Genomic DNA, 26,874 nt, shown 5'->3' with positions numbered 1-26,874 from the left:
ACTTGAATGCGCAACCAGGTAGCACCAACAAATGGCACAAGGCAGCAGAGCTTCTTTGGTGTCATTTATTAAAACTGCATCAATATAGTTCCTCCCCATTGCTTCCTTGGCTCACAACGATTTTTTCACTCTGCTTCGATGGTGTCCCCGCATCAGCAGGCGAGGGTGAGGTGGAAGAATGGCTTGCACTTGTTCTCAGCATCCGCCCCCTAAGCTCCGGTCTCTGAAAATGTGTAATTTGGCAATTTAGATATGCAGCACGACAACCAGATTTTATGGGTCAGCGTACGTCCGACGTATCGTTAGATTCTAGGATCGGCGTACGTCCGACGTACCTTTAGACACAGCGTCAAAAAAACATACCTAGGACGTGTGGTTTGTGAAAATAAAATCAAAATAAAGTCAAATTTAAGTCAACTTCCTTCATGAGCGGTCGCCTGTGCAATTAAGAACGGAAGCGCGTAGAAAACACGTTTGTTGAGCACAGTATGTTTGTAGAACTAAAGTTCAAGCAGCAAGTACCACTTAAATGGCCAGTTCATGATAGTCACGCACACAAAAAAAGAAAAAACAGAGACACGTACCTGCACTGTCAAGAGTCCATCCGAGGCAAAATCCTTTGTCCCTCAGTCTTATTCAACTTGCGATAGCTGCACCTTGCTGGGGAAAAATCCTTGAGACCTCAAGCACAACTTGCTTGTTATAGAGCTTATGCATATAATCTATAGTGCTCCCACGAAATATTTAAACGTAGGCTATCAGAGAACAGTAGCGTTACCACGATTACTGCGATCACGTTTTACCTGTACGGCGCCATTTGCCTTTGTACGAAACTACAGAAACCGCACGACTAAAATTTTGAATAAATATGTCATTTAACATTTAATTAGCCCAACAAAATGTCAAAAATTACAGAATGCAATATTTGTTTAAAATATAAATTGTACACCAGTTTGTTACTTGGATACACGATGATTGAACGCCTCTAAAACGGCTAACTTAACATCGTAGTGGCGTATCAAAATGGACGCTACTGTGGCCCATAAACATGACGGAAAGAAAAGGTTTTCCTCCATGCTCATAAACGTAGTTCATAAAAATCACACGTTGAAGGCAGTCTTAATGACGGGGTTTTTCTGCCACGGCAACTGTGGCCGCGACATCTGCACTTTTGTCTGCTACCTGTTTCCAGCTGGCGTTCCTCGCGATTATGCTTGTATTTGCTTGTATGCCCGGTAAAAGCGCTCTTGCCTAATTTGTTTTCCCGCACATTAAGAAAAAAAATTTTCTGGCGCGTCGCAGGCGTCGTGAAATCTCCCCCCTATCCGAAACTCTAATTCCCTGCAGCGCGCCTCTCAGCTACCGTGCTCGCGAGACCGTCCTTCGCCGTCGCGACCGTACTTGCGGCCCTAGGACGGCCGTCTCGATCGCCAGCGCGCCCCTACATCATACGCGTCGACTGGGTGTTGCGGAGTTGTTCTGGAAGAAAAGCATAAATGGATGAGGACACAGGAGGAGAAGTTAAGAGGGATGATAATTTACAAAGCCGAGGGAGGAGAAGATAATATGCAACGGCAGGAAACGGCGAGAGAGTTCGGGCCACCCGCCGGTGCGCGAGAACGGCAATTTTACGACGTCTGATTTTGTTAATTAAGGGTACCTCGGGTTAAAAGCTGCTTTGTAAAAGCTTGCGCAAATTCAGAGGAAACAATGATCTGTGACATTATACATTAATTCTACATTCGATAAGCATACCTACCACATGAGACCAGCTTAAGCCCAACTGGGACAAGTTGGCCCCTTTCAGATTCCCAGTTGGGACCATGCCTCCCAACTGGGACCAGTTGTCCCATTTCAACTTCCCAACAAGGACCAGTCGCCTCCCAACTGGGACCAGTTGCCCCCTTTCAGCTTCCCAACTGGGACCAGTCGCCTACCAACTGGGACCAATTGCATCCCAACTGGTACCAGTTAGTTCCCCACTGGGACCAGTTAATTCCCAACTGGGACCAGTTAATTCCCCACTGGGACCAGTTGATCCCAGTTAAGACCAGCTGAAAGATTTTCACTAGGGTATTCTTGTCGTCTGCTGAGCAGTTACTTAAATTCAAGAAAATTATTCTTTTCTACTCAAACCACAGCACTGTCGAGCTCAGAAAGCTGCTTTATTGCTAAACAGTTCTCGTGTCATCCATGCTTTGACATTGTCTGCTCATCTCACACCTTGGGTTTTTTTGCTGTTCCGCTTACAAAAGGCAGGCAGTTGTTGTTGCCTTTTTAACTCTGGAAATAGTTTTAACTCTGGAAATTGCTTGAATGTCTTGAAATCTGAAGCAAGAAGCAAAGTCCTTGGCTTTAGCTGGCATTAGAAGCCCACTGATAGGAATTTTCATAGATCAGCGCTTACAAGCCACTTGCACATTGTTATATGTGGCTTGACATAGCTGCTTCCGAGCTTTACAGCTGCTGTTCTCGCTTGCCGCATCACTTAGCTTCCTTTTCACCTTGAGATCAATCGAAGTTGTTGCATTTGGCAGTTCATACTTGTTGCACGTATAGCCATGCCTTGCACCAAAGATGAGCTCTTGAAAATTGCGTTTTAGTGCCAATGTCTGTAGCTTTTCATCTTTTTGAAGTGTAGATTGATTCTGACATTGTGAACCATGTGCAAATGAAAAACTGCAAGCGCTGATTGGGTACCATCATCTAGGACGTTGCATGCACTGTGAGGGTGATGCTTCTGTGCATAAGGGCATCACACACTTAAGTCATACCACTGGAGGCCTACTTTTTTTGCTGGCTGCCTTGAATTGGTACAACAGCCCGGTGCACCATTGTCTGGTATTTTGGACTGTTGCAGGAGCAAAGATGCAGAGCTGTTCAGCAGGGCAGACATAATACAGTGGTTCCTAAAGGACGAGTACTCACGGGGTGCTGTCGCTGACCACAATGGCAATAACCCAGCCATCTGGTTCCACGGTAGGTCAATCTCCTTTTTTACCTTGCTCAGTTCTGGCCAAAAGTTGCCATTGCAGTAGTGCCCTAAGTAATGGCTGTTTATCTTGCATCATAGTCTAATTCTCTGAATCGCCAACTGTTAACATACCTTCATTCTAGTCTCTACTGTCCTATAGTAATAAAAAAAAATATAGATTCGTAACAGGTCTGGGTATGATGGTCAACTTTTAAAATAACTTTTTGGTTAATTGTTATGTTTAGGTTGGTAGAGTGTGATGATGGGTCAGCTGAAACATTGCACTGCTATTTTACTAATAATGCCATCTATTTACTAGCGGACAAAGCACTGCTATCTACTCAAGGCGTTTTGGCTTAGAGTAGATGAAAAAGAGAGCAAAACAAACTTCCCAGGGAACCACCGGACGTCCGCCGGCCGTCCATACCATGTACGTCCGTGAAGCGTCTGGATTTAACACTTCCATACGTCCAATCGGGCTTCCTAAATCGCAAGCATCTCTGATCTCAAACGTTCAGTAAACATTTTCAAAATCACAAATGTCGTACAGTTGAACCTCGTTATAAGAGACACTGATGTAAGAGACAAATGGGTATAAGAGACACTATTCACCCACATGGTTGGCTGCCCTATCTTTCCCATTAAATCGACCTCTTTTATAACAGACATTGGATGTAGAAGATTGGTTATAAGAGACAAGTTATCCTTGAAGTTTAATCAATAACCTTGCTTGTAACAGACATTTTAACTTCAGATGCAGTGCCACCAGTCACTAATTGCAGTTGCTTCCATTGTGGAAACACAGGGGGACGACAGGCGCCTGCAGTCGCTATTTATTATAACTTCAGCAAACACAAAGTGGTTCAGTCAGCTATGAAATGACGACGAGAAGCCCTGCCAATGGAAATGCAACTGACAGAAGTGGTTGAAGCTTACTGCCATCCATTGGAGCGCGACCGCACATGCGGGCTCTCCCACTCGCGTAGCTCCCAATCAAGAAACACTGCAGATGTTGAGTCCTGCAAGCGTAATGAATAGCCTGAGCACACAGCGGAAGAAGCTGTGTGCTCTGGCTATTCATCAGGCTTGTGAACTCAACATATACGATTCATCTTCCACAAACAAGGAAAGGAAAAAACGTTTGTAGAATTGGTTGTAAAAAACAGTGTAAATACAGTCATGAAGCAAACAAAGTTTCATAAATTCTGGAGCCAAACATTAATTAGAATGAATCTTTTGAAACATGCTGTAGCGTTCTTTTGAGCTTATTTTAGTTATACGGTGCCCACATGGAACTAGAGTCTAATTTGTAAGTGAAAACATGGTTCCCTGCTTATAAGAGACATCTCGTATAAGAGACAGAAACTGCTCCCCGGTACGTGTCTCTTATAAAGGGGTTCAACTGTATTAACAAGAAGCATATGTTCCTACAATGAATACTACACTGCACAACACCAACGTACCGTGTTTACACAATTGTAGGTCGACCCCTTTTTTCAAATTGGACAATCCAATGATGGGGGTTCGACTTATAATCGAATTCGAGCCGTGTACTGCTAGAAATGGCAAGAGAAAGGAGAAATCAGCAGTGCTATGAGGTGGGGCAGCTTTGCACCCACGTTTCCATGGTTACGGTTGAAGCTTAGAGTATTAATTTACCATTGCATACATTCTGGTGTAAATAAAGGTGATGCCGACTTTGAAAGTTCGCATTCCCGATCTGTGCCCTTTATCCACTGTACTTAGAGCAACTAATCTCCCACCATCGTGTTCGGAAGTGTACTGACATGTGATGTGATTGTGGCTACATTAGCACAGTGCATTGAATCGAGGGATTTGCTAATACTCATTTTGTTTATTAGAGACGAACAAAATGCTTCTTTAATGCGAGTAATGTACTCACTAATAAAAAGAAATCGCGTGCGGCCGCTTCCGTCAGCCGCCATGTTTGTTTTGGTATCACGCGGCAGTGGCCGCTGCCGGTTGCTTCGATGGGTGTCATCTCGCAGCGAATGTGTTCTTCCCACTCAATACACAGCGCATAGTTATTCTGCGTGCTTATACAAAAGCTTTTCTTTTTTAACATCTACTGCGTGTATCACGAGTGCATGACTCTTCTGGGAGCTTCGATCACTGATGGAAGAGGTGCCGTATGGGGGGTATTGGCAGTTGATGGTAGAGCCTCTTTTTGTGATACGATTTTCTAGGCAGCGCTTGCACTTTTATTATTATTTTTTTTTTTTGAGATGCAATTTTGGGGGTGTCGACTTACATTTGAGTCGACTTACAATCGCATAAATACGGTACTATTGGGCAGGTAAGTCTACTCAACACGGTAAATTTGCTTCACACGTGTTAGCAGTTCTTAATTCTTATATACCGTTCCCCAAAGATAATCGTGGTTTCAGTGAGGTGCTTCAAAAAGGTAAAAAAATTAGGCTTACCTTTAGTAGCACATAGATGAAACTTGCAATGTACAAGTCAGGGTGTTACAAAATCTTTTTAATTGAAAAGCTTAGAGTAGATGAAAAAGAGAGCAAAACAAACTTCCCAGGGAACCACTGGACGTCCGCCGGCCGTCCATACCATGTACGGCCGTGAAGTGTCCGGATTTAACACTTCCATACCTAAATTGCAAGCATCTCTGATCTCAAACGTTCAGTAAACATTTTCAAAATCACAGATGTTGTATTAACGAGAAGCTTATGTTCCTACAATGAATACTACACTGCACAATACCAATGTACTATTGGGCAGATAAGTCTACTCAACACGGTAAACTTGCTTCACACGTTTTGTTAGCAGTTCTTAATTCTTATATACCGTTCCCCAAAGATCATCGTGGTGTCGGTGAGGTTCTTCAAAAAGGTTAAAAAATTAGGCTTAACATTAGTAGCACACAGATGAAGCTTCCAATGTACAAGTCTGGGTGTTACAAAATCTTTTTAATTGAAAAGCAGAGTAGATTTTTTGTTTTTGCTTTTATATTCAATTTACGCCATTATTTGTTGCTTCGTGGTAACTTTGTACGTCCACGGACTTGTTCTTCAGGCATACGAAAATGTATATCCTTTGTACATTCATTGCTGGATGTCCATAGTTGGTCCGAAAATGTACAGCCACGATCAAAAGTTTACGGACCAGGAAAATGGCAATTTTAGGTTGTCTCTTCCGGTAGAAGCCGAACAAACTGCCGTGTGCATGTGAGGTGTCGTATAGTTACTGAAGTAATGAAAAACACGGCACATAGTAACTCGGGCTGCCGCACAGCAGAGAAATAACCCAAAATTGCAGCTCTCGTGATGCGTAAACTTTTGATCGTGGGTTTACATCCAAACATTGACGTACAGTGGCAGTCCAAACTTGCCATTAGATGTTCAGCTGTTTTTCGGACATTCCACAGTCGTCTGTGGTTGCTTGAGTTATTGTTTGCCTGGATAGCTTTCAAGTTACGTTAGGCTTCTTGCATCGATGAAAAAAGAGCGCAAGCAGCTCATGGCTTGCCTGGATACCTAAAGCTTCGTTTGGGTTTCTTACTTTGTTTGAACACAGTGCATTCTGCAGAGTGCACTTCGCCTCCTCCTGCCCGCTGGGTAGAAGGAGGAAAGGAGACGCCTGCTTTGGGATCAACCAGAAGCAGTTCTTCTCTGCTCATCAGCCTTTCAGAGACTGCTCTTACCAGAGCGCCAACTGTCCCATGCAGGCTTCATTGGGCGTCCTGAGTCGGAGCAGCTGCTCCAGCGGCACGGCGGGGCAGGTGCATTTCTGGTGCGCGTGCACGAACGCATCAAGGGCTACGTCATCTCGTACTGGGCGGGCGACCGCTGCAAGCACTACCTCATTGATGCCTCGCTGGGGCACTGCCAGTTCTTTGGCTCCAACCAGCTCGTCTTTCCCCGGCTCAGGGACCTTGTGCGGCACCATGCGGTGAGTAATAAGTGGGCCCGAACCTGCCTCCCATTTGAAGTGGTCTTTACAGTTTCCTTAACAACTTCAGTAGGGGGCTGTACGACTTCAGTAGAGTGCGGTAGTTTGCTTTTCTCTAACGGCTTTATTTTGAGTATCGCTTGGTGTATCCAGAAAGCTCTGGCCATTTTCGGGGTGCAAGAGATTGTTGTTGTACAAAATGGGGTGACTGCACAGAGTTCCAAGCTTCTAGCAACAACGCAGGAGCATGTGGCCACCGATGCACAGAATGACATCTTGTGAAAGTTGAATATGCTTCATCACTGAGGCTACGCACATGTACTGCGCTGCAGCATTTGTCACTATAAAGATAAGAGCACTTGTGTATGCATTCCGACACTTGGCTGTTGCAGCATATGCGCGTTGACTTGCTGAAGAAGCTGGTTGAACCCAGGGGATGCTGCCCTTGTCCATGTCATTAGCAGTTAAGAGACTTGGACTCGTCCAGCGTTTGTGCTTTTCAGCAGAACAAGCGCCCATCTACAAAATGGAAAAACGAAGAAAAAAGGGGCAGCAACGAGGGGCCTGTAAGATGTCAACAGGCACCGAACCTTTAGCTGCCTTTGGACATATATGCAATGTCCTACAGGCCCCCTATTGCTGATCCTTCTTGTTTGCTCTGTTGCGAATTTGTTTTGAGCCAAGTAGCTGACATCATGGTACTTTTAAACGCCAGTTCTTGTTTTCTTATGGTTACCTCATTTTCCAGTGGACACTGGTTGAGTGCTTACAATAGGCAACATGCAGTGGTATAATTAGTCTCCCTTATAAAAGATATGTTTATATGTATATATATAGGGGGCAATGAAACTTTGAAGATGGTAGGGAACACAAGAAAAAGATAACTTCGAACAAGGTAGTGACTTCGATTGTTGCCAACGCTTCAGCAAGAGACTTGCCTTCGGCAGGGCAAGTCTCTTTGCTGAAGCATTGGCAGCAATCGAGGTCACTACTTTGTTTGAAGTTTCATTTTTCGTGTATCTATATGGAGAGGCTCTAGGACTGGTAAGATAGAAGGCTTTAATCGTGCGGCCATGGCTCCAGGAAGACCCTGTCAGAAAGTGGTGATGATAACTGGCGCCACTGAGAAGATGATGATAATATGCACACCCTGAAGAGGACGAGTGTCCACACTTTGAAACTTGAAGCTTGTAGTGCTGCTTACAATATGCATGTATGTATATATATATATATCATCATCAGCCTGGTTGTGTCCACTGCAGGACTAAGGCCTCTCCCAAGGATCTCCAGCCACGTCTATCAAATGCTTTCTGAGTCCACCCTTTTACCCTTGCCTATATATACACTTAAACCTCGTTATAACGAAGTTGAAGGGGGGTCGTAATTACTTCGCTATAATCATTACTTCGTCATAGCCAATGTACATTTTTTCCGAAAATTTACATGCAAGATAGGGTTTACTCACCACGAAAAACTCGCAGCAGCCCGCGAAAACAAGAAAAACAAGTGGAAATAAAAAACAGCAAAGAATCGTTACTTTGTTCATGCCGCTAAAAGAGCAGCTGCAGGTGGTCGCCAGTTTATATGACACCTTCGCCTAATGTACCCAAGCTTTTTTTTTCTTTTTTTTCTCTCTTTTCGTTTGCTTCCTCCTTCCTCCCGTCATCCCTCCCTCTCCCTTTCCTTCTGTTGTCCCGCCGCCGCCGATTCCTCTCTGCCCGACCAGCTGCGTGCGCGTGGCATTCGCTGTGTTTATTGTTTTTTTTTTTATCAGGAGCGAAAAAAACGGCCCTGTAGCGCACTGCATATGCACAAAAATAATGACCGCCCCAAGAAATTTGGAGTCTGTTCATTGCGAAATATCCGCAATTTTTTTTTTACACGCGCAAATAACAGATCAGTTTTTTGGTACCGTGCGTGCGTTATGCGTTGCGCGCCAGCACGTGTTTGCTCTTTCAGCGCCCTGTTTTTTGTGAAGGGTAGGCATTGTGGCTTTCCCCTCCGCAGTTCTAATGACTCACGGAGGTGGCACTCATTCTCCGACATTCTTCTCAAGCCACAGTACTACAGTACTGCTTCAGACCGCCCCCTGCCCTCGGTGTCGCCCTCCGTCACACTGCTCCCCCTTCATCCCACCATGCTTCCCTTGTGCTTTCTTCTAGAAGAGGAAATGAGGCTGCAGGGCACGAGTTTTGCGTGTATAGCTTCGGCTACAATTTTCTACTGAAACGGTGACAGGGTCACCTGGCACCTGGCACCTGGAGATCCACCAGCACGTGCACATGAATGCCTCGCCGAGTTTTCTTCGATTGTTGATGGCATGGCTTTAACAAAGCTAGCACGTGCTGGAGCATAACGCACTCACATAACGCACTTTAATGTATGAGTTATGCATTAACGTTAACATTAACACGTGACGCACGCACTCTACCGAAAAACTAATCTGATACGTGCGCGCGACAAAAATTTTGGGAATATTTCACGATGAACACATTCCGTTTCTTGGGGCTGTCAGAAAACGCTCGCCGAATGTTTGGTTTCAGCATTGAGAAACAGGCTACTCGGTATGCGCTCACAACGGTTCCCAGACATTTTATCGAACGCCGTTTCATCGAAAAAATGCCCGTTTTATCGGATGCCGTTTGATTGAATGCCATTTTTGCCTAATCAAATGCCTGCCTACGTTCGTTTTATTTGAAAGTGTGGTTTTGTTGCTTTCACTGTCATTTGCAGGGTTTATATTGTTTAACTGGCCTTTGCATTAACTTAATCTGCAGCTAGTTTCATTCGACATAGTCGGGGCCGTGCTTTTTGTGCAAGAACCTGCATTGTATGTTGACACGTCTTTGCCGCCTTTTCATTGTTTTCGGGCACCTTTATTTTTATGATTGATTGATTGTAGCGTTTAACGCGCCGACGCAACGCAGGTGATGAGGCGCGCCGTAGTGGAGGGCTCCGGATTAATTTTGACCACCTGGGGATCTTTAACGTGCGCTGTTAATCTCGAACACAGGGGCGTTTTTGCTTTTCGCCTCCATCAGAAAAGCGGCCGCCACGGCCGGGAATCGAACCCGCGACCTCGTGCTCAGCAGCGCAACGCCTTAAACTTTATTTTTATGGCTTTTTTATTTTTTTGCATGTTAACTGATAGCTCTGAGGCATGTATATCCCAAGTTTTTGTATTACAATATTAGCAACGTGGCTTAGACCTAGAAATGCCGAAATGGGAAGAGGCTTTACTGCCTGTCCAATTGGACGGACAAGCTCTAATTTGATTGATTTTGGGATTTAAAGCGCCGAAGCCACACATTGGATATGAGTTGCGCCGTAGCTAGGGCTGCAGATTAATTTTGACCACCTGTGGATCTTTGATGCGCGCCTAAATCTCGACATACTCGGGTTATTGCTTTTTGATTTCGTCTGAAAACCGGCCACCGCGGCCGATATCGAACCCGCACCAAGAAGTGCCGAACTGACAAACAGACGCGGCAAAATAATTATTTATGTGCCGATACAAAAGCAGAGTATGAAAAACTAAGAGCAAATCACGGCACTATACTCTACAAAGATGTGGTATGCTGCGTATCAGATTGGGGTCTAGAGGGAGACGGAGATTCGTTATAGCAGTTTTACCTGAACAATGACCAGAACAAAAAACTTGTGGAGAGAAACTTCGCACATCGCAAAAACATGAAACGCACACAGGAAATAAAAAACGGCTACTTTAAATACAAATTTTGGTAAACAACAAATACTGGTTGTGGAGACAAGCTTTTTAATTACATAGCATACAGGAAAGTAAAAAATGTACCGCAAATTTTCTTACATGATAAAGGCCGACCTCCATGCAGCGAAATGTCGGCGAAAAGGCGGCGAACGTCGCCCGGCGGCGGCCGCTCTGCCGCCGGCGTCGAAAATACGGCTGTTCGCCGGCGATCTACGCGAGCTAGATGTCGAACGCGCGGCGGCGAACGCGACCGGAAGCGGCAAACTGCATTTTGATGCCGCAGCCAATCACAGCCTCGTACTTCGTTGTACTTCCTGTCCTGTCTTCCGTCGGCGGCGTTCGCCGTGTCACGTTGCATGGAGGTTGGGTGGACGAAAACTGAGCGGCGCGTCAAACCACGGCGTCCGCCGCGCCAAGTTCGCCGAGAAACTTCGCTGCATGGAGGTCGGCCTTAAGGTTGAGAAAAACATTTTCGATAAAATGTCTGTCGATAAAACGGCATTCGATAAGCTGTCCGGACCCCGCTCATAACAACATTCTGTTATACATATTATGAACGCGAAGGTGTACTCAATGATGACAAAAAACAACTCCTTACTTGGGGAAGGGTGATACGCAATCTTGAAACAAAGGGTTCACTTTTTCTGAAAGGTATAGTACATGGTTTTCTGGCCTTTCCTTGCGGATTTTGAAGAAAATATTTACTGATCCACGTGGTTCGACTGGCTTTTGCAGGGGGTCCAGACAGTTTATCGAACGCCGTTTCATCGAGAATGTTTTACTCAGCCTTTTAATTTGAGAAAATTTGGAGTATATATTTTTAATTTCCTTTTGGTCTCCGCAGCAGGTCCAAGTATTACTTACCGAAATAGGCTATAATGTCATGATATGCTTCTTAGTTTTTCAGACTCCGCTTTTGTATCAGCACATAATTATTTTGCCGCGTGTGTTTATGTAAGGCACTTCTTTGCGCTTGTGCAACCCCGCCGCGGTGGCGCAAGGGCTAAGGTGCTGTTAGTGGCTCTACACTGTACTGATCAGTCCAAGGTCCAGGGTTCGATTCTGGCCATGCTGGCCGCTTTTCAGATGAAGACGAAAAGTAAAAACTCCTGTGTGCTGAAATTTTCGCGCGCGTCAAAGGTCCCGCAGTGCTCAGAATTAATCCGCAGACTTCAACTACGGCTCGCCTCATAGGCGAGGTCTTCCTTCATCAGAGAAACTTGAGACAAAATAGTGTTCACATAGGGGCCGATATTGAAGCAGGGCATTAAAAATAGGCATTTATGGCCATTTAGAGCACGCAACCTCCCCTGGAGAGGAAGCGAAAAAAAAAAAAAAAAAAAAGAACGATCCCAGGCCCAAGCCCGAGCCCGCGGCGCGAGCGCGCAGGGGTTTGTAACCAGAGTGGACTGACAGACCCACGGTCTTTATGAGCCCCAATATGTTTGTAGTACCCGCGAATGTGATGAAAACAAAACAAAACAAAAAACAATAAACACAGCGAATGCCGCGTGCGCGCATGCCTCAAATGCGCACGTATTATGCACGGCGAGTCGGGCGAAGAGGAATCGGTGGGGACGGGACAACAGAAATAAAGGGAGAGGGAGGGGTGGCGGGAGGGAGGAGGAAGCAAACGAAGAGAGAGAAAAAAAAATTGCGCCAATCCACCCCGTGAATGTGGTTGGAAAGCAAAGCTGTAAACGGCAGCCATAACGATTACCCATGCGACGTCACTTAAATTCACTCACATCGCTCTACAAACAGGAAAACCAGAGAAAAGTCAAATGCACTTAACCACACCGTTTGTTACTTTAAAGAGATAATCTTGGTAAGGTTAAATCAATGCATGATGCATGAACAGTGTTTAGTTGAGTTGTATTGGTGTAGCACAAGAGTGGAAACTTTTTTTATAAAATTAAAGCTCCAACCCGGTGTTAGACGATCTGACTTCTTCATCTCTGTGCCGCGGACGGCGGCAACGAGATTTGCCGCAGAGAAGGAGGAGGAAGAAATACTTCTGCTCAGATTTCTGAACGGCCCTGAGTGCAGCCCTGAGGAGTGATTCCTCCTTCTGTGGGGCCCATATGCAGTCCCCGCGGCCTGTGTTCTGTCCACGCGCTCAAGCTGAGTAGGTAGACAGGGCCTGGACAGCAGCATCTCCCATTGCTCTTGTTGGGTAGTTGACGGAAAGAGAGGAGGGTGCTCAGGGCTAAAGTCGCACACCCCGATAATGGGGCGGAGTGTTCCTACTTCTGAGCAAAATTTCCATTCAGCGTCGTAGTGATTCGGATGCATTAGGTGAAGACGCGTAGGCTGTGGGACTGTGGGAAGGAGCCCGGATTGTAGAAGCCGTAGAGTAGTTTGTTGTTCTCTGGAAAAGTCAGGGTAAGGCGAAGGTAAGGTCTGTCTCAGAAGGCGATAATGCTGGGTTATCTTCCTGAACGTGACAAGCGGGTGACTGTCCTCGTGCAGTTCCATAGCACGGGAGGTAAAAGCGCAGGCTTGTTGGGTGGGCGTATTTGTTGCCCTCCATTGAAGCGTGAGGGGGCGTCCAGATGAGCTGAATGGAACCGTTTGGGGAGTGGTTTTTTTAGCACGCGCAGTGCAGGTCAGGACACCCGACGCGACTGGTAATTCCAGTAGGCTTGCTGGGAATCGGTGACTACCCTCCGAACCCCTGATTGAGTGAGAGCCAAGGTGATGGCTGCCTATTCTGCTGCCGTCATTTCTTGAGTCCTAAGCGAGGTACACGCAAGGAGGTTGGTTCTGGAGGTAGCCACGATGATGGCGTATTGCTGCCCTCGATGTTTGGAGGCGTCTGTGTAGATAACTGCATGATCCCCATCGAGGGTGGTTTTTAGCGCTTGAGCCCGTGCTTTTCGGTGAACCTCGTCATGTGAGGGGTTCATATTTCTAAATGAAGGGAGCATCTTTAGTTTTAGTCGCCAAAAGTCAGGGAGTACGTCAAGCGAATTGACATTCTGGGCTGCCCAGCCAATCTGGTGAAGCATGCGGTTGCCCACCGCAGTTCTGAGTCGGACCTTCTGGTTAAAAAGATGGCCTTCTATCAGCTCTACCCCCGTGTTGTGGAGCCCCGTGCTAAGCAGCCTCTGAGTGGACGCACTCATGAGAAGACCAATGGCCTGCTCGACCGCCTTTCTAACCATTATATAAAGCATCTCTATGTCTTCCTCGTCGAGAAGAAGACAGGGGTTACACATAAGTGACTCTCGAGAGGACAAACGCTTCAATTAATCGAAAGGTACCGGATTCCTTTAGGCCTCGCTTCTTGGTGGCAACTCGCCTGATCGTGTGTATGATTTGATTATTGCTGTTTTTGGGGCACTGCAACGAGACGTCACTCTTGGTGTTAGCCTCGAGATGTAGGCCTAGGATCTTGATGCTGGGGCTTGGAGTGATGGCCTGGCCATCAAGGAGTATTTGGATGTATTCCTTGATTTGGCGTGAGGGCGGACAACAAGGAGCTGTGAATTTTTACGTGAACACTGGAGGCCACAGGCTTTAGCACATTAGCGTACTAGAAGTGAGATGCCATGCATTGGTGTGAGCTTCCTTTAATTTTTGTAACTCTTAGCTCATGAGCAAAGTGCGCACAGGGCGGCTAGACGGGCGTGAGTGGTCGTGTGACGCTTTCACGTGGAATTCAGCGAGAACACAGGGGGTAAACCCGTAGATGTGCTTGGTGAGTACACCACCTGCATTTCCCGTCTTCGCGTGGGCTCGTAGCTAAATCGGTAAGACAACGGGCTCTCGCTTTGTTAGTCTATTAGTTCCAGGTTCGATTCCCGGCGGTGCGAGTAAATTCTTTTATTTGTTAGCGGGAGTTTTCTGGTGACACCAACGGTCGCGAAAGAACCCTTGGGGGGTAGAGGTAAAAATCTTTGCTTTAAAAAGAAAGAAAAATCCTGGGTACATTAGGCGAAGGTGTCACCTATACTGGTGACCACCTGCAGCCGCTCTTTTAGCGGGGAGGGCATTCCTGGTCTGGCAACCATGGTAGCCCCATGGAGGAATGGCGGGAAAAATTTGCAGGTACGCCATCCGAAATGCTGACTTAACACGCTCTCCAACAACACCAGTTTTTAAAGCGTTTTCTTATATCATAGTTGCAAAAAAATATCAAAATCCAAAATTTTGTCAAGTTGTCGTTGAAAATGACAAAAAGGAGTTGTGTATAGCAAGCCACTGATAGTACAACAAATTGCAAATATACGTTTTGTAGGAAAATGTTTCAAAAACACGTCCTAGAAAAAATGTTGATTTGCGTGGAACAGTTTGTCAGATAAAAGAAAAATTAGCACATGTGGTGCCTGCACTGAGCTGTAAAGCCCAATCTGCATTTCAAAATGCGCAATTTTTGGTGGTTTCCTGGAAGAAATCTGGTGGTTTGACCCACGCCACCTGCATAAACATTGCCTAACGCGTCGCGCGCTTTTTAATGGGAAGGGTAGGGACGCTTAATTCAGGCACTCATCCGCTATGTGACGCGCGCCAGCGGACGACTCGCCTTACACCACTGCTCGCGAGTTGCGAACGTTGCACCCACTTCTACGACGTGTGTCTGTCGGCTTGCCTGTTGGGTTTCAAGAGCCGTTTCGCTGACATTTTAGCCGCGACGGGGCACTAGTTCTGGGAGCACTGGGGATCTCGTTCAACTTGGCGCTCGCTTCTTACTTCCTGCATTTTTTCAAAGATAATTGACGGATGCGGAACTGAAATAGTGTAAGAATATATTAATTGTCGGGTAGACAAATAGCGAACAGAAAAACTATATTTTCAGATGGTGCAGCCATTATTTTACTGATATTTTTCTCTCTGGAAGATTTATGGAAGAAACAATTGCATGCTCATTTTTGTTCAGGCGCTCACTTGCATAATTACTTTCAGAAACTATCCCGTGCCTGTAATTTTCAGATTACAGAAAACGAAAGGATAAGCAGCTGAGGGTCCCGCCACGCTGTCCGGAAACTTCTACAGTACAGTCCTCAATTTTAATAGTGTGTACCGAAGCGGAGACCAAAGAGCGAGGACAAAACAAAACCGAAATGCGGAGGGGGAGAGAGGGGGGATGCCCCACTCAGAAAATTTCGGGGCCCGTGATCGAAGTAGATAAGCGGGCAACGCTGTTATCAGCCTGCTGCAGCACAAGTGATATTGCTCCTTGGCAAAGGCGGTTTATCAGCTACACACCAAGACAGACAGGCATGGCGAAAAACAAGAAGGCGTAGAGCGCCGCCTGGGGAACGCTAAACAAACTTTCAACTATTTTGCGTAGTTTCTGAGAAGCGACACTCGCCGGTGGACATGAAAGCATGCAGGAAGACTACGAAGCAGGAAAGGGTAGGAGAGAGCGACAGGAAAGTGGCAGTTTGGCCATGTTTCGCTCACGCATTAGGCAATGATTATACAGGCGGCGTTGGTTTGACATTACCAGAGGCACCACATTGTCCTTACGTGACGTAAAAACATCTTGTGAATGACTCACTTTGCATTTATGGCCAGCACAGTTTCAGGACAAGCACATGGTGCGGAAAAATCTGCATGGAGCTGAAAACGAATTTCGGTGGTTAATGCTGGTTGTCATTCACTGTCAGTTATCTTTCAAAACAAACTTGCGGTTTATTATCATCTTCTGACTCGCTATTGTAGCCCTGCTTGCAGTATTGAGGTGCGTTGTACTGAAATCGTGCCCTGTAAGCTTTCACTGAATACAGTCAAATCCTGTTACAACGAAATGGACTGGACGTGCAAAAAATTTCGTTGAAGCGAAAATTCGTTGAGGCGAAATCTGCCCCAACACAGCACGGAAGGGCAAGAAAAATAGCCCCGGATGTTTTCGCATCATTGGCAGCTTAATACAACATTGAGAAAAAGGAGTGACGCGCAGTAACCTCGTGTTTATTCTGATAACAAACGTACCAATGGTTATCTGGTTTTTTTGCTAGCACGCAAAGAGCGTGATACTGAGGAGGAAGTGCTTTCAAAGCGTATTGCTGTACAACAAGGTGTTTCCACTGAGCGGATTACTTGCAGACAGCTGCTAGGTGGTTGGAAGCCCCCCTTGCTTGTGGCAGGAAAGGCGCCGTTTAGAGATGGGCGAATATTCGACAAATTCGAATATTCGATCGAATATTTTATTATTCGAATTCGCTTCGACTCGAATTCAAGCATTCGAAAATTTCGAATTATTCGGCGTCACCGAATACGCTGGCATGGTCTTCGAACGTTGGCACGGTTAAGGTGGCTAGAATGGGGAGGTGTGAGTACCGCGGCGCCTTTCTTCGACCGCGGGTGACTCCCTTGCGCATGGATGACACCAGGGAAAATGTGGCGCTGCCCGTCGAGGCACGGTAGCCGCAGCCGGCCGCGCCGTCCTGCCCGCGCTCGCCCTGCCCTTGCCGCAGCCAGCTTTCAGCTTTGTCGTGCGTTGTGGACTGTCTCGCGTCGTTCTCCCATTCTTGGTGCGATGCAGTCGACAACAAAGAAGACGGAGCAAACGGAGAAAACAAGCTGCGCATTCAGCGTAACACGTTTGCATGCTAAAGCGGCGGCAGAAATTCGCTAGTCAACGGGTGATGTGCCGCAGATTGCCTGCCCAGGGCATTCTGGTGCCCTGACGGCAACTGTTGTACGGTTTTATTGCATTACGAGGATACACTTTATACATAAGGTGTGAACCAGCAAGGTAATTAAAAGAAACTGAATGCAGTGAAGCCGAGTGATATGTAGGCTGAATTTCACAAATATATTCTTCACCTGTAAAAAAAAATTCAGGGAAGCTTGCATTTACGCGCAACACTTGAATGATGAAGCTCTTGTAGGTGGGTATTGATGGACCCATAGTTAAGTTTCATTATCATTGTTTATTTGCATAGTTGCGGAGCTAGTAAGTCGTCGTCATATGCATTGAAGAGGTCGTCGTTTTCTTCGCAGCGAGTAATAGATGCAAAGTCATCCTCAGCATTGCACACTTCCACCATGCTCTTCTCATGCAGCGGTGGCAAGATCTGCAAGTCGTCTCTGGAAGGAGGGGCACACTCCTATCCATGTGTCCTATTTCCATCTTATGTGGCAGCCCCGGTGACCTCTCCCAACAGGGTCTTTTAAGTTTGATATTGCGATAAAGTTTTTATCTATTTTTACATTGGCGGTAGCGCTTGATGACAGCGCTGTTTTTATTATCATTATTATTAAAGCAACCGCGTGAGCCGAAGGCGCTCGGTGGTCGTCACGAGGCACGCGCTCACGAGGGCTCGGCATTTTTTTTGTATCTATTTCCTGCAACGGCAAACTTACGGCTTGCACAACAGCTCCGCTGTTATACTTTTTATTTTTCCCCCTGTAAATATACTTTGTTCTCTCTTCACCTGGAAATACATTTTATTTCTTCATCACTTGTTAGTTTGCTTTTCTAGTTTTTTTTCTACTTCATACTGTTCTGTTTCTTCACTGTAAAGATTTCTTTTTGTTTCTTCACCTGCAAATAGTTATTCCCCTCTGAATACTTTTTTTGTTTTCTTTTCACCGGTAAATGCTTTTTTTTGTGTTTCTTCACCACCTGTAAATATAGTGTGTATCTTCTTCACCTGCAAATAAACATTTTTTTAATTGTAGATAAACGATTACATGACGAGACCAGATGTGTTGCTTTAATGTGTACTATAATTTCTGATGTTAGCGGGAAAACTGCGTGCGGGCTGCCAGTTTGTTACGGCCGGGTAGCAGAAAGCGTTGCAGTGTCCGTAGAGACGCCTTCAGCTCGCAGGCTCTACGGTAGTGCCGATCTGGAAGACGGCGGCGGTATACTGAGGGACGCGAAATGCATGGCGCCCGTGTACCGGGTGGTGTCAGTGCATATTATACAACCCCAAGCTTTTTTTTAATAGAACCCGGAGCCACTTCGCGTAATGCGCAAACGATTTTGAAACTGCAATGCGAATTGGGCCCATAAAACTACACTTCACGGGTGCAATGAAATGGGCTGACAAAAATTTTTGAGTGATAAATATTCGTTCTTTTACTCTTCCAGAAAGCGCGCGATACCGCAACGGGTTAGTTTTCACCTTGATGGTAGAAATGCAGCCGACGCGATGCCGGCGGTGCGCTCATCCCAGCCACGCACCTTACCGCGTCCTACCGCGCCTTGGTCAACAGCGCCGCTCGTGGCATCCGCGCGCTGTGGAGTCACGTTTCCGCCGCCGGTACTCACACCTCCCCATTGTAGCCACCTTAGCACGGTCTGCAAGTGGCGCAAGCAAAGCGGCAGTACAGTGTAAACGGCACGCAGCCAGCCATTCACGTATAGCTATAGCTGCTGTCAGTCCTATCGCCATCGCTAACACGTTTTGCTTGAAGGTGGGAGATAGAAGTCAATCCAATCCATTCAGCACAGCTCTATTTCCAAAATGGCGTCAACGTCATTTGGCGCGTCGGAAGACGATTCACGCTCAATGTTCGCAAATCCAATATGGAAATTCTACTCCAAGCTTCCCGGTGGCAGCACAGCGCGGTGCGAATCGTGCCAGTCTGTTTTGAAGACCCTGACCGGAACGACTACAACGCTAGTGAGCCACCTGAAGCGACACCTTTGCAAGTACCATGCTTACTTATCCGACCGCCAGCGTAAAGTAATGGTGGCCTCAAAGCGGAGCGCGGGAAAGGAAAGCTCGTCTCCGGTTTCTGTTGCATCCATTTTCAAGCCAAAGCTCCAGCCGACGTCCCCAAGAGCGAAAGAGATGACACGAAGAATCGCCACTTTCATTGCCCACGGCCTTCAGCCGTACAGTGTGGTCAAAGCTAAAAGCTTCGTGGATATGATCAACTACGCAATGTCCGAGTACGTCATCCCTTCTCGAAATAAGTTTTCAAGGACGATTATTCCAGACTTATATGCGGCGAAGATGAACGAGTTGAAAATGGTGTTTCGGGATATTTTCTCCCGGGGAGTTGAGTGCTACACGCTCACAACGGACGTGTGGACGTCGCGAGCGGGCGACAGCTACGTGAGCGTGACCGTTCACATGCTGGATCGTAACTTTGTGCAGCATGCGTTTGCCTTGGCATGCAAAGCAATGCCAGAAGGTCACACGGCAGACAATGTCCTGTGTTTTCTTCAAGTGTTCGTAAAAGAGTGGGACCTTCCCGAAGACATCCCTACCTTTGTTGTGACGGACAATGGAAGAAACTTTGTTTCGGCTGTTGCCAGGTCGTCGTGGGAGGGACTGCAGTGTTTTGGACACACTCTTCAACTGTGCATTAGTGATGCAAAAAAAGAAGTCTCAAGATTTGCCCTACTCTGTGTGAAATCAAGGTCCATCGTGGGACACTACAAGAAAAGCGCGTGAGCACGAGGCAGGCTCCTCGAAATACAGAATGACATGCACATGCCGGCCCTTGAAGTTATCCAAGATGTTCCAACGCGCTGGAACAGCGAGCATGCAATGTTGGCAAGGCTGCTAAAGCGTCGGGCTCCTATTTCTGTAGAGCTGTCGGAGTCAGACTCGGTGGAAAATCTGAGCGCGCAAGAGTGGAAGCTGATGAATGCCGTAGTCAGAGTGCTTCAGCCCTTAGAGCAGGCTACTGCCGAGCTTTCTGCAGACCACTATCCAACTCTTTCACAAGTTATTCCACTCCTGCACTGCACGCGTGTGATGCTTGAGGAGCACGTATCTGGAGCAGACGAAGCAGCACCTTTTGCCTTTAGTCTCTTGCGCAGTATTTCGACACGATTCCCTGACATCAAGATGGCCAAAGTGCCAGCACTTGCCATGCTGATTGACCCACGCTTCAAGAGTATCTGCTACACCACGGAAGCTGAAAAGAAGTTGGCAAGATGCATTGCTTGTGTCTACTGTGGAAAAGCTTTTGCCGTCACAGCAGAAACAGGACCAAGGATGTTCTGTCGTGCCAGAATCAGCAATGGGTGTGACAAGCACTGTGTGGACTGTTTTTTCGACATTGAGCTCCACCGCATGTCAAGAAACTGACAATGGTCATACCGCTAGGCAAGTCTGCGACTACGTGAGTGCACCGCTGCTGCCTCGAGCAGAGAACCCATTGGACTGGTGGAAAGGTCGTGGGAGCCAATCGTACCCAGCCCTGGCTAAAGTAGCTCAGAGGTACCTCTCCATCCCAGCCACTCAGACAAGAAGTGAGAGACTTCTCAACTGCAGGCGGTGTAGTTAGCAACAGGCGGGAGCTGCTTCTCACAGAGCATGTCGAGCAGCTTGTTTTCCTTCATGAGAACCTGTAACTGTGCCGCCAGCTGTTGACACGAGATGTGCAGCATTTGCAGTGCTCCTATTATTTTTATAACGTGAACATTTGATGTTACCTTCCCCCAGTGTTCATAAAATAAAAGTGCATGAACACAGTTCAGACTCGCGAAACTTATTGTATGAGTATCAGTTACTTAAATTAAGCACGTGCATTTTTACGATTAATGATTATCATTTTTCAAAGTATGTGAGAAAAAGTAGTAATGATATTCGAACTATTCGATCCGAAATTATTTGAGAAAAACCACTATTCGCTTCGAATTCGATTCGAAGCAAAATTTTACTATTCGCCCTAGCCTAGCGCCGTTATTTTATCCTCTGACTAGGCACCACAGCAACTGACCTTGGCAGGCAAGCCGTGCGCGCTTGCATTTATTGCGACTGCACGCTCGCAATTAAAAGACATTAAGATAGGATGAGGGGGAATCAAGACTAAACACGAAAACATTTATGCTTTTGACTTTGAAGAATTGCAGAAGGAAAACTCCAACATATACATGACGACGTTGCGCCAGCACCTAGCAGAACACATTCGCGCGATTTCAACTGGATACGGATTAGCTGTAGCTCCGGCTTGGCGAACCTGGCTGCACCTCATGTAAAGACAACCCGGCCCGCCACATCGTTATCACCATCAAACAATGGCATCCACCTACGAGTTTATTTTTGTTTTGGGTGCGAGTGTGGGTGCACCGCGCATGTTTTTGGTGAAACTAAGCGTCCTGGATGTATAAAAAGTTACAGATAGCTGGTGCTATGCTTATTTTATTGTAAAATAATTGTTCAAACCCAGCCCCAGTCAGCGAAAATTTCGTTGAAGCGAAAGCAAGCCAGACAAATGGTTCGTTGTGGCGAGGACTTTCTTCCATTGACTTCTATGGCTAGCTGACGGGGAATTGGAAATATTTCATTCAAGCGGAAATTTCGTTGAAGCGGACTTCGTTGTAGCGGGATTAGACTGTAGCTGTTGTGCGATGAAAGAGTTCAGCACTACAGACTGCACCGCTACAGACTCAGCAACTACAGACTCAGCACTACAGCTGCACCGCCACTCTGGCCCCGTCAAGCTGTCTCTACAGCTTCTTGCCAGAGTGACTGTAAACATTGTCCACTGTACCAATGTTGAAAAATAAAACTTGATTTGATTTGATTTGAGACCTCCTGCAATGCAGAGCCACCTAACAGTTTCAAAAAGAAGCAATACCAAACCGGTTGGAGACTCCGTCCCGATAGACAGTTCTACTAAGAAGCAACACTAGACACCCAGAGATACCCTCGTGTGGAAACAAAACTGGCCGGCGAACAGCTGGCGGTGTGCAAGGTCGGTTTGAAGCGCTCTCCTTGTCGGAACTGATATCTGGCGACTGGGTGTTACCTTTGACTTCCATCGGAAGTTCTTATTGCAGAAATTGGGGTAGGGTGGGATGAAATCACGAGCGGCATGCTTTTTTCGAGGATCAGTAGCAGACGCTGAAGGCGCCATGGCAGATAGGCTTGAAGTTGGGTAACTGCGCAGTAGCGCCAAATATGAATTTCGCGATGAAGAAATGAAAACAAAACTGTCGTAAACTGTTTGTGAATGGCCCTGTGGCAATTAGAACTACAACACGACTTAGAACAGCGTGTGCAAAGGCAGTAAAACTGCCCGAAATCATAAAATAACTGCAAACAGGCACTGCTGGATATTTTCAGCCAATTTCAGGGAATATTACTGTCAGAGTGCAATCATTACGATTTAAAATCATCTTCTGATTCGTCATTCATGGCCTGGTAACAAAAACGAAATGCTAATGCAAAGTAATTACGAGCGACACGCCTTCTTTGGTAGCAGTGACGTGTGATGACCACGCCCCTTTTCTACACCCAAGTGAGGCAAGCGCATGTCAAAAATCGCGTTTTTGTTGCAAAAATGATTATAAAACTGGTTTTGAAAGGGAATCTTCTGAGCTAACTCCAAATAGCTTTACTTGTTCCAGAAACGCCTGGGACGCTACGAAAAGGGGCTCCCAAAGAACCGTTCAAATTGAACAATTTCGAATAGGCGAGGTAACAAAAGAGTTAATGCCAGAAGAGTGTAGAGCAAATGCAAGCACTGACTAGCAAATGATACCTTTCCCTGTAGAGGGGCAGTTTGTATGTAAAATGGAGATAACTTTATGCACATTATGCCGTATTTACTTGTGTAATGAACCCACTTTTTTTTTTTTCCCCAGAAAATTCGGCAGGAATTTGGGGGGAGGGTTCATTATGCGGGAAAAAGTTGCAACAGATTTTTTCAAAGTTGGTATTTCATACAATAAAGATGCTAAGGGAAGCACTGTCAAAACCTTACCTTTCTAGTAAAAATGCGTGGGTAACTATGTAATGAAATTTGTTTTTTATTCACAACATGCTAGTGGCACTTCGCCATTGGCGCTGTCCTCCTCACTGAAGTTGCTTGCGACTTCTCGGTCGTTGTCGGCCTACAGCGCATCATCTTCTGTGCCATCAAGGCACTCCTAAACTTCTTTTCCCACACCGGGAAACTTCCTTTCTTTGGGCCAACAAAGCACACGGCGGTCCCTGTTCACCGCCCAAACTTCTTTGTTTTCACCCGTAGCATACCTGCTTTGGGTCAGCACTGAATTGCCACCCAGCCACACGGTTTCCATGTGCATCAATGCCAGCTCCACCATTTCCAGTTTAAAACCGGTTGTGTAGCTAACGTACTGGTCCATCGTACGCCACGCACCGGGAGCACAAAAGGAGGTCGGAACACAGCTGAACAAAACCATGGAGCTTAATGGCAAAGTTGCAGAGCAGCAGAGCAGGGAAGGAGTGCGGAGTATGTTTGGTGCTTTGTTCACACGGCGCCGGAGCAGCACAGAGCAGGGAAGGAGTGCAGAGTATGTTTGGTGCTTTGTTCACATGCCGCAGCATTTTCATGGCGCAGGAAAGTCTGTTTTGTGTTCAGCATATGGCGCTCTGAAGGCACGACATTTTTTAAATTGTGAGCCACAATATCCACGCTCACGTCTGCGGCTACTGTTGAGATTTCGTTCCGTTGGAATGCATTTTTAGCGTTTCTGCACGTACTGTGGCATGATATCAAGTTACTGCGACTGCCTATGGTATCAGCAACCGTGCTGAGATGAAAACTCATATTCCCGCTGCATTTTCTATGCAAAGTGACAGGAAAGTAAATTCTGAAGAAGAAGAGGGGGTGGAGAATGGGGAAGAAGACTCATTACAAGAGTAAATATGGTATTCCAGTTTGCACGTAAAACGTAGGTAACTTTATGCACATTCGATTCCAAGCACGCATGAATTACCGGGCTTCCCTGTAGCAAACCGGAGGGCCTGCTAGTGGGCACTGCCTTGTTTTCTTTGCCTCGCCTGTGTGCTGGCTCGTTTGGAGCAGGCAGCGATGCTCATCCGAGTTGCCCTCCCCCTCGCAGACCCACCCCATCACAGCCCTGGGGCAGGAGCAGCTGCTGAGCCCGTGCCCCCGCAACAACAGCAACAACCTGTTCTCCCTGCTGCCAACGCTCGGCCAGTGACGCGTGCAGTCGTTCACTACCTCTCACAAGTGCCAAGCATGACGTCGTGACTCGAGACGGTGTGCGTGTGTGTGTCGTGTGCCGCTGCGCCAGTGGCCCCGCCCCTGCCTTAGCACCCCACCAGCACCGCTTATTACAAGCATTGTGATCGAACCGAAGAGTGTTGGTGGCAACCGGCGATGTTGCGTGTGGCTGTGCCTGCCCAGCGGCAGGTTTTGCAATTTGCACGAGCCTATTCCTGCCGCACCTCCGATTCGCACGTCCAAAGATTAATAGCGGGTGGCGCCTCAGTGTGGGGCTGAATTGCGATTACCGAAGCCCGTAGCCACCATTTCTTTTTTCTATTGCTTTTTTTTTTTTGTGTGTGATTGTAATATAATGTACATATAACTTTAGTCAATACATACAATTGTAATAGGCTCCAGTCTTTTGCACGAAGGGGTACTTTTTTGTATTTTATGTTCTGGATATTTTGAGTTTAATGCTGGCAAGCAGTACATGTTAGTATGGAGTGGACACGCATTATTATTTGAGAAGTGAGAACTGCTTCTTTTTGTTCATCTAAGTTGATCCACAATTCCAGTTTACTGTGAATGGTAACTAATGTGTTGTCAAAAGATGGATGCTTCTCAGCATAGGCAACGTTTAGTGAAAGAAAGCATGTTCTTGTGTTCAATGGTCACATATCTTGTGCTCTTGAAGCTCCTAACCTGTAAGCCTGATGCTGAAGAGAACCGTTGTAATGCTGGTGCCCTTAGTTGTTGCTTGAGTATGCGCTGACTTTTCCCAATCCTGGGAGGCACAGACCGTTCTCATCTGTAGTCATCTTTGTAAGTTGAACGACTGGACGGCCATGTCATTAAATGTATCCATGCCATTATGAAGAGGCCAACCCGCTTCTCTCGATGGGGCAAGGTCTGGAAATTGCATCGGCTCACATAACCATGTGGATCCATATCAAAAAGCTCATGGTGCAACTATAGCTTCCATCAGTTCTTTGACTTCTGAAGCTTCAGAACCTTACTCTTAAGTTGTTTGATGCTGACTGGCTTTCATAAAGTTTTTGGTACTTAAATTACTGGTACTCTAAGAACAAACAGGGTAGACTATTGCTATTGCTGATGCAAGCTTTACTACAGACAGATTCAGTGGTCAGCTCAGTAATATGTTCTGGAAGTTGCAGCCCTAACCTACACACCCATCCCATTGACATGAACTTGGATGGCAGCATTGTATGTAAATTTTGTTGAACATTTTACCATGGCACAGTAAGTTAGCTTTTTTTTACTTGCCCCCAGTTTTTTATAGGACTGGCGTCATTGTTTCATTTTAGAATTGTGCATGGCTGCTGCACTTTTGCAGTAACTTTCTTAGTTTTTCTATTTTAATAGCAGACAGTATTTGTTTTGAGAACAAATGTCTTTTCTGGCTGAGATGTGAATACACTTTTTGTAATGCTAGATTGTTTAGAAGACATGTTGAGGGAAGCTTAGTGATTGTGCAGGGGTCTCAAACATGGAGTTTAAAATTTTCAGGCATTGTCCCACTCTTCTTCCTTTGGCCACTCTGACATTTGATGAGCCTACAGCAGAGGATATCTGCAACACTATATAAAATATACATTTGGGAAGACCCTGGAAATAATAGTGAAGCCAATGCTGCGTAGCGTCCACCCATTTTAATAAGTTATTTATGTTTATTTTTGAAGGCCCCATTTGGAAACATTTTTAACAGTTCAAACTGGAACGTGCTACTGTATGCAGTGCCCTGTTGTCATGCAGCCAATCGTGGAATTTACGACTTTTCCCAGCCCCCTTCATTGTGGCCGCTTGTGGTGCACATCATTCAAAACCTTTGCATGTAGCCTGCATTGCCAGATATGAGTTTGAGGCCCTTGGCTTGGAGTGCCCAACTATGGGCAGTGCCTTCAAGCATTGTAGAGGTGGTCATTTATAGTGGTGATTTAAAACTGGCCTTGGAAAGCTCCGCCCCACAGCTTCGATTCCCAGCTGGTTTGGGTTGAAGAAAAAGTGAAAAGGGGTGGCATATTCTCATTGCTGCTTATTCACTTTGTTTCTGAAGTGCATACTTACCAAAATAAATTATTTAAACCTTTTTTATTGTTGTCGTGTCTTGAAACATAACAGGAACTGAATGGGGCCGTAAACAAACAGTGCTACACTGCGAAAATGAACGCAAAAAGAGCCTGGGACTTGTCCTCTTTGGTTTGGTTGTATTACGTGTTATGCAGTTATTTTAGTTTTCAGATGCAGTGTCTACTACCATGGCTGTAACCAAATTATGGGGTTCAAACCTCTCCTCTGAAATATTCTCTAGGGTTTGGGCCCAAGCTGGTGTTCCTTTCACGAAACTTCTTGCAGTACGTTACCGACTACCTAAATTATGGTC

At 46.2% G+C, this 26,874-nt stretch overlaps 1 protein-coding gene and 1 pseudogene across 3 annotated transcripts in view; both read left to right on the top strand.

Annotated features, from left to right (window-relative positions):
* Positions 1-26,582, top strand: part of LOC144172655 (SH2 domain-containing protein 4A-like) — a 488,768-nt gene extending 462,186 nt beyond the window's left edge. For all 3 annotated transcript variants that reach the window (XM_077701295.1, XM_077701293.1, XM_077701294.1), the window contains 3 exons: positions 2,861-2,979; positions 6,678-6,901; positions 24,364-26,582. In XM_077701295.1, coding sequence (XP_077557421.1) covers positions 2,861-2,979; positions 6,678-6,901; positions 24,364-24,465 — 445 coding nt within the window. In that variant the 3' untranslated portion in view covers positions 24,466-26,582. The remainder of the gene's footprint in view (positions 1-2,860; positions 2,980-6,677; positions 6,902-24,363) is intronic.
* On the top strand, positions 19,670-21,113 carry LOC144172631 (zinc finger BED domain-containing protein 4-like; annotated as a pseudogene).
* Positions 26,583-26,874: the final 292 nt, after the last annotated feature.

Source organism: Haemaphysalis longicornis, unplaced genomic scaffold, assembly GCF_048455015.1.
Source record: "Haemaphysalis longicornis isolate Haplotype H1 unplaced genomic scaffold, Haemaphysalis longicornis Haplotype H1 scaffold_25, whole genome shotgun sequence".
Taxonomy (NCBI): Eukaryota; Metazoa; Arthropoda; class Arachnida; order Ixodida; family Ixodidae; genus Haemaphysalis; species Haemaphysalis longicornis.
Note: the sequence above shows the minus strand (reverse complement) of the source record. Positions and strands in the feature narration are given on the sequence as shown.